Below are 12,404 nucleotides of genomic sequence, written 5' to 3'. Positions count from 1 at the left end.
AGAAAAAGAAGTTTGCATTGTCAGCTTATTTCCCAGGTTTCTGCCGAGACAAGTCTGCTAAAGATAACAGATGGGGGGGGGGGAAAAATGTTTTTGGTAAATGTTTTCAAAACTTTGTTTGAATAGAATCTTTTGATCTAAGGAGAAAATATTTGCTTAAAATATGAATAATGTAGAACAGAATCTTCTGTGAAAGATGAAGGTCGTCCTTGCAGTGATAGAAAACTACAAGCAACAGCTTGAATGTTTTACTTGTAAAATTAAGTTTTTTTTTTTTTTTTTTTTTTTGGTACCGAATGTCTGAGAAAGAAATTCCGCCTGTTGCAGTTTTTTTTTTTTTCTTTTTTTTTCGGTACCCAAGTGTGAAACTGTGGAAAGGGAGATCCAAGAAGAAATTTGATTAATGGCAAAAGTAAATGACCACAATTTTATTTAAATAGAACACACACATTTCAGTATAAAGTTTGATTTTCAGATGTTGGTACAGTCTTCAAACACTCCTGTCAAAATGTCTCCTGAACCCAAAAGGTGGCGCTAAAAATCAACTTTGAGTAGAACCATTTAAAAAAGACATTTAAACCTTTATTATTATATACAAATCATTAATGGATTCATGGTGGATCTCAAGTGTGTACACCCCATGAAAATGCTAGGAATTTGAAAAAAAAGAGGAATCTTTTTAAAATCGTTTCCAACTTTTAATGTAGATGTAAAGATTCTGTGCAATTCCACTGAAAAAAATGATTTAGGGAAAAATGTAAAAAAAAATTGACTTTCTTAGGTTTGCAGACCTAGAAATACTTCTTGAAGAACATTTGAATTATTTTCAGTGTGTGCTTTCTCGTCTGTCAAGACGTTTTTTGGGAACAAAACTTCCTTGTAGCAAAGCAGCTTTTTATTTTTGGTATGTTTGAACAAAATCAACTTTTTAGCAGAAACTAAGATTTTAGGTCAAAACTGCCTGGTATTTGATACCCTTTACAATTTGGTCTACTGTGACCAAAAATGGCAATCCCACAGCATAATGTTGCCACCACTATGTTTCACTGTGTGTGAGCTGCTTTGTGTTCTGAGCTGCATCTTTGGCACCATGCTCAAAAGATATGGAGAGTAAAGACTGCCCAGTTTCAATAAATAACTTATGAAACAAAGATTTTAAATAGCGTAAAATTTTTAGCTTTGAAAATACAGAAATAATTAAAATATATTTTTGAAATTTTAAAGTCATGATGTGCCTCAGCACAGTAACATATTATTAACGGTAATTCTTCACTCTCCATACAAAAACCCAGGCTTTGTTTCATCTGAGTGATTCACATTCAGACAGTTTGAGTCTTAACCAGACTCATTTATGGAAAAGTCCCATTTTGTTCCGTGTGCCTTTCTGTGGATAGATACCTGATCTATATTTCAGAATTTAGTAATCCAGTCATTAAGAAACTGGAAAGTTGTTTTATTGCCAAAACTGCAGACTTTGGTCAGAGGCAACATTTTCAATACGAGCCAGTTTAGTTTTCTTAGTTTTTCCTTTTAAGAAGCTCAGTGGGATAATCATTAACTGGTGGCTATCTGCAGGTTGCATCATTATTACAGCTGTTGCCAATATCATTGCATATTGCGTGTTTTCCTGTTATGCAGCCCTAAATTGAATCAAGATTCTTCATCAAAGTATTATCTCACAGGTGTGCACAGTTATGCAAGTGGGTTATTGTAGAATTGTGCCTCAGTTTCTCTTAAACAAATCTTTGTTTGTAGAAAATGTTTCACATTTAGGGTGTAAAAAGGTTTCAAATAAATCATGGATCTAATTTTTGTACTTTGCAAAAAAGCTACCATTTCAACAGGGATGTTTAGAGCCACTTTAAATATCTCATTGAGCAATAGTTTAGAGTACAACCAAACAGTGATGCTTTACATTTCTTCAGCAAGCTCATTTTTTTCTTTTTCTTCGCCTATTTGCTTCTTTCTACAATACGTGTACAGAAGAGAGGATGCACTTTCCTTACCTTCAAACCTCCTTGGTTTAAATTAACATTTTCTCTTTGCAAAATAAACCAGATGAGATTCTATTTGCAATGCGTGACCCCAGCAGTATCTCCACCTTCACCTTAATTCTCAAACGCGGCGTCTTCAGCGAGCAGATGTTGCCTCCGAGTTCCCAGCCCCGCAGGCTGACAGTCATGTCGCTCCCTTGCTTAGAAAGCAGCCCTTCATCTTAATGTGATAGGCATAAAAGCTCAGCGAGTGAGGTTTTCTGTCGGCCACTTTGTTGATGCAGGTGTGCTGTGACAACGCCGTCTGTGATCTGTAGAAATCAGAGTTGGCATCGCAGCAGCCGCAGCGGCTCAGCAGCCGGCACACGTCCTTCCTGAAGGCGCGAGTGAAGATGGTGTACAGGAAGGGGTTGCAGAGGGAGTTGATGGGGTAAAAGAGAATCAGCAGGATTTTGGAGTGGGAGACGGTTATGAGGGGCATGCGCAGCGCGGCCGAGATGGCAAAGAAGGAGATCGGCGCCATGCACATGAAGTCTGTGAATATGAGCACGGCCATGCGCTTGGCGATCTTGGTGTCGCCGTGGCGGGTCGCGTGCTCCGGGTTGTGGACGCTGAGATAGATGCATACGTAGCAGAAGCAGACGACCAGGAACGCGACCACGTTGAGGATGAGAATGGCCATGACGTAAATCTGAGAGCCCGTCGTGTCGATGTCCATGGGCAGGCAGATGCTTACCTTGCTGTAGCTGCTCACTCCCGCCAGGGGAAGCAGAGCCACGAGCAGAGAGAAGCCCCAGCCGGCCGCCATTATGGCCGCCACGTGGCGCAGTCGCAGCCTCCTGTTGACGTGCATGGCGTTGGTGATTGTGTGCCAGCGCTCCAGGCTGATGACGGTCAGCGTGTAGACCGACAGCTCGCTGGCGAATACTGTCAGGAACCCGGCCGTGCTGCAGCCGGGCCCAGTCTGCCAGCTGGTGGCGTGGTTGTAGTACTCATGGCGGGAGTTGAAGTCCATGAAGGCGATCAGCATCAGGTAGAGCCCCATGCACAGGTCGGCAAAGGCCAGGTTGCACATGAGGAACCTCGAGATGGTCAGCTTGTGGCGGCTGATGAGCAGGATGACCAAGACGGCCAGGTTACCTGCCACAGCAAAGACCGTGATGAGCCAGGTGAGGCAGCGCAGGAAGGGGAAGCCCAGCAGGTCCTCACAGGGGTTGAATGCATCGGGCATCGGCGTGCACATTACGAACGGCCTGCTATGACAACCAAACTCGAGGTCTGGGTATTGGAAGCTTATGTCGAAGACGAGATTCATGCCGTCATCAGTGGGCTCCCTGAAGAATGAAGAAACAATGTTATCATTAAAGGTTGTTTGTGCCTTACTGGTGAAATGCATCATCTGAAGCATCAAGAAACTAATCTAATCTGATTTAGAGAAACAAAATGGATGCTGATTGTCAGCCGTTCACTTCCCACAGATAATGAAACAATGTGTTATCCAACTTACAGCTCTTCATAACAAATTATAACATAAAAAAAATTACAAATGCCTTCTGTTAATGCAAGCATTAATCAAAACCATAATCATAAGTGCAGCTGGTGCGTTTTATTAGGGCCGTCTCAGTTCATGGATGTTAAAGGCTGAGATCCGTTCACACATCTTTAAGGGTAAATGGTGACTTGCAAAAGTAATAATGCCCATTAAACGTTTTTATATTGAAACTTCAGTAGCTATTATTGGTAAACAGTGTGATAGTCCAACGCCAGGAGAAAAGCTCAGGCTTTTACATAACAGCTGTATGGCCAGCAAGATTGAATTACACACAAGTAGACTTAAAGATGGGGGCGAGGATGATTTCAAACGTTGATCTTGGTTGTAACTTACATTTCTGAGTTGCTGAGATCACACAACTTTGTAAAGTTCCTTGAGGCACTTTCCCTTGAAAGAAAGCAGGGTGAAAAAAAGAGCAGAAAATGTTAATTTGCAAGAATTGCCAATAAAGCTGACCGCTAATTACCGGCCAACTGATGATCTGTATTCAGGAGACGCAGCCTGGTTCTCTTATGCAGATGTAAATGGATTTGTCACATCGCTGGGAGTGCTGGTCGCTTACCTTTGTTTCCTGCGCCACGTGTGGAAAGCGCAGCAGTGGCTCGGGTAAGTGAGCTCGGCCTCCAGCAGCTCGGCGAGGCCGTCTAATGGCGGGAGGCTCTTCAGGGCGAACACAGAGGTGGCTTTCAGAGACAACACTTGACTCAGGCCTTTACTCGGCAGGGAACTGAGAGCCGTGGACGAAACATCCCTGAAACACCGAACATGAACGAGAGGGTTGTAAAAAATGACAATGACGGGATTTTATTACAATAAAATGCTGCCGCCTGTCTTTGGATTAACCTTGATCTCTGGGTGTTTTTCATTTTCAATTTGAGCTCAGCAGGAGTTTTGCGAAGCCGGTCTATCAGCAAGGGAAGTTAACCAATATATTTCTGTGCAAAGAAACATAACTTTGGGGGTTCTCCTTTGCTTTATTTGTCTGCATTCAATTTGAACTTATTAAAATAAACCAACAGAAGCAAAGATGTTTAGAAATTCTGAAACAATCAACATAAATAAGTTGGATATTCCACTCAAAGTTGGACCAATCATCTACTAATTTTCTACTAAATACATTGTATCAAATTGTGCAAAAATCTGTTGAAACATACCTTATCACCATAAACTGGTGGAAAATGTATAAATTACAGGAACACTTACAAATAGATTGGACCTGTAGCTCCTTCAAAAGCATCTTCCTGAATATGATGAAGGTTCCTGTTGTCCCTCAATATTCTACAAAACACATAAAGAAAAATGCAACACAAGTAACTTCAAACCCAAGTTGCAGTTTTCTGCTTCACACACAGTTTGAACGGAAACGTGAGATGACATAATAATGACCAACGCTGCCCCCAGTGTATTCATCTCCTTATTGTTCTCTGGAGCCGGCTCTGAGGAGGATGGGTCTTATTTTTAGACTGCAGGGTGTCTGTATGGATCTCGTCTCCATTGACGTTCAGCATTATGGAACAAGGCAAGAAAACAACAAGGCGTCCAATCTTTGTTTAGTCTTACATAAGGGTTGTTTACTGGTACGATTAGTAATTTGATTGGAGTAGGAAATCATTTGCATTTAGCTGTCACAGGCTGCTTTGCTGCAGCATATTGCATTAGCATTAGGCAAATTTCTAAATAATCCAAACTGCTTACAGATTGTTGAGCTTGGTCCCGTTGAACGCATGAGATTTTATTTCCTTGAAGCCGTTCCTAACCAGGTTCCTGTTGAGGACACGCTGTTATTAATTATACTTCATCGTCAGTGGCCCATATTGCCAAGGTCAGCAAGCCGAACATTTGAAAATGCAAACATGCATCAATGAAACAAATAGTGACAAATTGCTGCTTTTAACTCAGATAATGAAGCAACAAAGAGAATAAGGCCTCTGCACTCACACGTCGACATATTCCTTTGTGATGCCCTGGAAGGAATTGGCAGGAATGATGTCGATCCTCATGTTGTCTGCCATTTCTCTGCAGGCAGAGGAGATAACGCTCTTTTAGGCTGCTTGGCTCCATTCTCGGTTAGACTAAATTATGCATATTTATACAAATAAGGGCTGTTTGAACTGTGTCACAGTGAGACAGAGTACCAGTCAGGGCTGATAGCAGTGTGACATTGACAGAATAAAAGTAAGACTGAGCTCAGAGGAAATGGCTCGTGTCCAAAAATGTGACCTAAGGAAAAGGCATTTTATGACTTGCAAATGTGCGTTAAGCTGGGGCAAGGAAGCTCTGATTTGAAATGAAAATACTCACAGGATGATATCTGATGCCAGGGTGGATATGGTTGTCAAGTCTGGGAAGTGTGTTAGGCCTGTGTTTGAGATGCTCCTGCATTGACAAGTGGCAGATACAGGCGACCATGAATAGATAAGAAGACATATAAAAATGATGCAAAACTTCCCTTGTAACTTTCTGCAAACTATGTATTTAGCTACAGGAGGAAAATGTCAGACACTTTCCTCCAGACCAGACGAACCTAAAATGAGGTTCAAGAATTATTGAGAAAATAGAATCAAAAGGTTCATAAATGTTATTTATATAATCAGGTTACTGCAGCGTCTGTATTTTTATTTTATTTTTTTTCTTTTACAATTTTCTCTACAAGGGTTTTTCAGTTAAATGGTGCAGAATAAATGTCACATTAAAGGTGGAAAATACTGTATTTTCTGTTTTTTTAAGATCTCATTTGTTTGAAAAACCTGGTATGTTCACAGTGGGGGGCACATTTTAGGGCCACATATTTGTAAAATAAGAGTTTTTCTCTGGGCTCATCCTCTGGGGATCATTTGTAAATACATGAGAGATAAATGTGAAATTTATTTCAAGTCTCTTTTTGGAACCTTTAACATGGCAAAAACTCAAAATCTTACAGTTTTCCACTACTTTCTAGTGTAAATATCTACCACTTGAAATGAGACAAGACAAACTTAAAAGTAACTTTTCAGCAAGATGTATAAACTTATTTTAAGTAAATAATTCTGAAGTATAGATTTAAAAAAAGTACTAGTTCCACTGGCAAATATTTTTTTAAAGATTGTCAGTAAAACTGAGACTTTTGTTGTATATACATTCAAGAATTATTTATGCAAGTAAGTAACATATCTTGGTGGAAAGTTACTTTATGAATTAGTTTTGTCTTATTTTAACTGTACTAAGATATTTGCATGACAAACTAGACAAAAATACTTGGCAAATTTTGTGTTTTTGCTGTGAAAACACCAGAATCCCAAAACTTATTGTCACGTCTTAATGCATAATGAATAAAACAAAGAGACTTACAAATATTCGAGCCTGGGCAGATCAGTGAAGGCTCCCCTTTCAATGACCCTCAGACTGTTGATATTCTGCACTGAGCTGCAGAAACAATAATTGGGAAACAAATCAGTAATTGCGATGTCTGACATGCAAAAGCGTTCACATTCACACAAAATATTTATGTATCAGCTGCACTGAAACTCAATGATTAAACAGTCTGCCTTGTAACTGAAACTTAAATGACATGCAAATGAATATTTCTTCAATCATGTTTGAAACTGATATGGAGGGAGTGGATGGGGGGTATTTGGTAGAAGGTAAAAATGTTGCTTAGCCTACATCTGCACCAGACTGTGGAGGGAGAAAAATGCGTGCTTCTGAATATGTGTGATGCAGTCACTCTGGGAAATCTCTCTGCAAAACAAACAAAAAAAAGAATGAGTCTCCTTCAGTCATTAGTTAAGAACATACATTGGAATTATCTCACATGAAGCTGGTAAATAAAACATCTTTTTTTTCCTTCTGTGTCAGGTTTGATTTAGAATGCTTAACTTTTAATGCATTCAGAGTAAAAATAGGACGGGGATGATTGATGCACCATTGCAAACCATCAGGGAAATTCCCAAAAACAAAATCTCACCACCAATTCACGTTTTCTAGGCCACCAGCGCTCACATGCCAGGAACTCATGTGTGGAAAAGCTCCAAACATACATCACTGATACTTTTGGGTCAACAACAGTAGGTGAAGATGTTGAAAAAGTAGGACTAAACAAAGACACGGAGACAAAGTTACCAAGACCTTTTTTTGTTGTTGTTGTATTCGTCCTTGATTACTTTGTTGTCTGACGGCTGACTTCGTAAAACGTTCTCCATCTTCTGCCTGCAATCATCATTTTCGACTGTCGTTCAGCTGTAATCAGCCGATACCTTTTGCACGTCTGACTTCGACGTCCTTCCATCTTCAACCGAGAAACAATTAAAGTACTCCATCTGTACCGCGGATCCTCGTTCCCTTCATCTCGTCTCTTAATTGCTTCACATATAGTGTCATAATTACTGCTTAGAGGTCATAAAAAGCTTCCTCACATGATCGCCTAAATGAAGCGCTGCTGTGATTTCAAGCATGCATCACCATTGACAAAAGCACACAGTCATGTCATTCTACCATTACAGACTTAATGGCGAGGAGGAAATGAAGAATTGCAGCTGTAAAACTGCCATTTAATTTAGGTTTAAAGCTAGTTGGACCGTTAGGACCTCTTTTATATTAAAACAGACTAAATTTGGGCTCCATTTAACAGATCAGACTAAAGTACAGTAAGTATCTTAGACTGATAAGGCGTGTCCCTGAGGAACAGAGCAAAGTCAAACATGCTCAGCACAGTATGAAAAAGTCACATAGTCGCATGTAAAATTTTTTGATGATTTAAAAAAAAAAAGGAAACATGGATGATTAGAGCCCAGGTGTTTCCTCTCAGAGTTGAGTTCAGGTGGGCATTTTGCATAAGTAACCACAGCTTTCCAACTTGCCCACTCTTTCTGTGCACCGCTTCCCTAGTTGCACTACATTTCAGGTTTTTCTCACCTAATTTGCTCGCGGACCCCTGCAGCACTTCTGTGTGATTAATATGACAAAGTGATAACATAACACTTGGGTTTGTTCTTTTAAGTCATTTCTTGGTGGATTTGCTGCTGTGCTGAGGATAATTATGCTGCTGAGACATCCACTGCTGAGCTCCAGGGGATTTTACAACCCACAGGCTCCATTAAAGTCACCCCTTCCATGTACAGGGAGGATTTTTTTTTTCTCTGGGCTGCTCTTTGTGTAAGAGAGTTGAGATGTTTGAACTTGACAGTTGGGCGGTAGTACATGAATGATATACTGTTCAGGAGTCAGTTGGTGGTCCTAATCTTCTCTAACATTGCCATAAAAGTCTTGCATTAGGTCAGTTTCTATCAACGATTAATGGCCAGTGGTCTAACATTGATACGTCCGCAATACAGATCAATTTCAGTAAGATTTAACAACTGCAAGCAATTGCTATTTAAGAAACATGCTTGTTAATAAAATGTTGACAAGAAGAGGAGCTGAAGCAACGTTTAACTTGTATTTCATCATCCCACAATGATGGGAATTATGTGTGTTTCAGAATCAAAAGCAAATATATAAAGTGACGAGAGTCCAGGGAGAAGAATAACTCAAAAAACTGTGAATGTATTGAGTTTATTACAACTGAGACAGTTTTAAATTTTATGTTTTAACTTTAAATCTGATTCCGATCCTTGGAACACATGATCCATAACAGATGTTCCTAATTTGAACCTGAGGGCTTTTTTAAGTTTACATCCACTCATCATTTGGAATCCATTTAAAAGGATTTTTGACTTGCATACACGTAGCTGTTAACCATAGTCAACAAATTTTTAACAGGGTTGAGGTAAGGCTATTCTAAAAGATTAATCTGGCTTGTTTGTCTTTTTGAAAAACCAGATTTGATGGGTTTCGGATCATTTTTCTGTTAAAATAAGCAACTTTGCCCAAGTTTCAACCATCTAATCGTGGTTGGGAAGCAGAGATAAATTTAGAGCTGGTTTAATTATTCCATCTATTTTATGTGATGCACCTTTACCACTGGCTTCTGCAGTCACAAGATCTTTGATAATTGGGTCAGATATATACATCTTTAGCTCATCTGACCGTGAATGTTTTTCTGTTGAAGATATTTCACTTTGCAGCTGTGCACAGCTGTAATTTCCATTTGAGCTTGAATGTGTCAAGTTTAAGACAGTGGGCTTCTCCTGTGTTTAGAACCCTTTGACCATGTACTGATTATTAAAAGTTGCAATAAATTCAAAGTTTTGCACTTCTTTTTTTTTTTTTTTTTTCTGAAAGCTCATTGATATGTTTTTCTATCAGTTCAGACTGGAAATTAAAAAGGTCAGTAAGTCATTAGGAACTTAACATAATGAAATTCATGAATGTATTGAAATGTCTGGTCGGCATTCTGGGTCTCTTTGTCCTTTAAATAAAAACAGCCTATTTCTTATTTCCTCAACACTGAGAGGGCATATTGATAGTTTTACTTGGTAAAAATGTTCTGAAAATATCAATCTCCTCATAATTTCCTGGTTTCTATATTTTAACAATACTTATGGATGCTGAACTGCAACTAATACCAAATCTGTCCATCTATGGACTTTAACTGCCCCCAATGTTTACATTTGATGAATACATTAGTGGCTAAGATATTAAAACTGATGGTAACACTATTAATTATTGTTAATTATAACGAAATATAAAGAAAAAGAAAATTCTAAAGAAAATGTTTATTCCAACTTATATTAACATCGCAAAGTTTAGCATTGGTATCACGATTAAATATTTTCTTGAGATCATGCAATGCTAGCGAGTGCTCGCAAAGATTTAGCACAATTATTAAAATTGCTGAACATTAGAATATTAAAATCTGAATTTATCATCAATAAGCAGGGTAACCGAGTGAATTTAAAAAATTAGAAGCATATTGTGAAATCATTGCTCTCATAATGCCTTACATTGCCAGAAAGATATTAAATACTGACGTCCCACACAGAAAAGGGCCAGTGTTGATGTATTTCCACGTTAGTAGGCTTTTTATTTACATAAATTTCATTCAACATTACACTGAATGTTAAATACATTTTCAGTTAAGGTCAGTGGGCAAATCTGGCAACATGTGTTTACTAGCACTACTTAGCAAAATGAGTAATTACACTGATTAAAACGTTTTATTTTCTTATGCATACTGTTATGTATAAAGGAAAATGAGTCTCTATAAACCCCCTAATTGAATTAAATATAAATCCACCACTTTACATTTCCTTTTATATGTAAAGGAGAAAGCCACTTACATTATGGTAATGTTGATCAGCTCCTTGAAGGCATGAGTGGGAACTTGTTTCAAGGGCAGCTGGGTGAGCCTTCTGTAAGATTCATGAGGAAAGCAGTTAAATCCACAGCTATACTGCGACATATAAAAAATAAAATGGAAAATAGGCAGCAAAAATGTCTCTTTAAGTTGTCTCTCTGGATTACTCTACATTTATCATATAAAACTGTGCTAAGAGGAACTTTACAGTGACCGTAAAATAAAAAAAAATTGTTAAGTTGAAGAGGGACTGAAAGCAGCGGAGAGTAAAAAGTTTATAGGTTGGCATTAGCTGAAAGGAAAGACTCCTCTCTGTGACTTGTACCTGTTGAAAGCCAGAGACAGCTGGGTTACTTACAGTCGCAGCACAGATGCTGCTGCGGTCCTGGAGGCCAGCTGAGTGTCTCTGCTGCACTGAAACGTGTCGGCGCTGCAGCGGCAGATGGCCGGACAGGTATAAGCCCAGCAGGAGTGCAGCTTCAGGACAGCGGACAGCGCGACCAGGAGCCAGACCGCCCGGGTAGCCATGCGTGACACTGGGCCAGCGCTCACTATGGGATGAAAATTAGAAAAGTAATATTAACACAGAAATAATAATAATAATAATAAAGCTAGATTAAAAAGAACCCTGTGCAGTCTTTTTGAAGTTGATGATAAAACAACCATCAGGGTGGCTTTATCTTACCAGGCCAGAGGTACAAGGCTAAATAGTCTCTCTCCTCTACTCAGTTTTTTTTCTTTCTCGCTGAGCGCTTGGATCAGAGGCTGCATTCAGGGACTGTTGTAATTGTGAGGTTGCTCACCCTGTGAAAGTCTAATCTGAGTGAAAACCCCAACCTGTCTTTTTTTTTTTTTTTCTTTTTTGACCGCGGAGCAGAACCTGCGTGACGTTTGGTGGGTGGTGAGCATGACGGCTGATTGTAGGATATTTGATGAAGTCACTTTGGTGCAACTACAGGAGGAATGCAACTTTATGCTCCTTACAGTTTTCAGTGTCTATTATGGTTAGTATTGGTCATTGATGATTTGTCTCTAAACTCATCATAAAAATAAATTTTACATCATCATTACATTAATTTCACCTATTTATTTTCATCATATTCAAACATTTTTACCTTTGTAGAATGGGCTTATTTCTGGCTGGATGTCTGTCCTCTCTTATCAGAAATTTTTAAATCAATTGGCTTTCTGAAAAACAACAACCTACGGAGCCCCCTAGGGGACATGGGGATTTTTTTTTCTTTTGCGTTACCTCGCAAAACTTTTGCGTTCCCTCGCAATACTTTTGCGTTCCCTCGCAATACTTTTGCGTTACCTCGCAAAAACTTTGCGGCCGCCGTACTTTCTGATTTAATATAAGGTTATGTAAGGTTTTTCCATGAATGTTAATATCTCGTTGTGAAATATCTGAAGTTTTATATCTTTCTTTAGAATACAAAGGCACCACAAACCTGTTATATAAACAGAAACCTTCCGTAAGTAGGAAAGAAATATAAATACTGTACATCCAAACTATATTTCTGAGTTATTATGTAAAGGAGAAAGTCATCTGACAGTTTATTGTGTTGGTTAGCTAAATGGTTTAAAGAGCTGCTTTTATGTTCAGTTCCATCTCAACCTTAACAGACATAAATATGCGGTGAAT

The 12,404-nt window shown here is 39.0% G+C and overlaps 1 protein-coding gene across 1 annotated transcript; it reads right to left on the bottom strand.

Moving 5' to 3' along the window:
• Positions 1-108: 108 nt before the first annotated feature.
• Positions 109-11,527, bottom strand: LOC122842163 (lutropin-choriogonadotropic hormone receptor-like). Its single transcript, XM_044135783.1, has 12 exons — positions 11,445-11,527; positions 11,118-11,310; positions 10,743-10,814; positions 7,189-7,263; positions 6,874-6,948; positions 5,848-5,922; positions 5,485-5,562; positions 5,242-5,310; positions 4,750-4,824; positions 4,109-4,297; positions 3,880-3,933; positions 109-3,328 (listed from the first exon to the last, which is right to left on the bottom strand). Exons 2-12 carry the CDS (start codon positions 11,285-11,287, stop codon positions 2,179-2,181), a joined length of 2,082 nt encoding a protein of 693 aa, XP_043991718.1. The 5' UTR covers positions 11,288-11,310; positions 11,445-11,527; the 3' UTR covers positions 109-2,178.
• Positions 11,528-12,404: the final 877 nt, after the last annotated feature.

This window comes from Gambusia affinis, linkage group LG13, assembly GCF_019740435.1.
Source record: "Gambusia affinis linkage group LG13, SWU_Gaff_1.0, whole genome shotgun sequence".
NCBI lineage: Eukaryota > Metazoa > Chordata > Actinopteri > Cyprinodontiformes > Poeciliidae > Gambusia > Gambusia affinis.
Note: the sequence above shows the minus strand (reverse complement) of the source record. Positions and strands in the feature narration are given on the sequence as shown.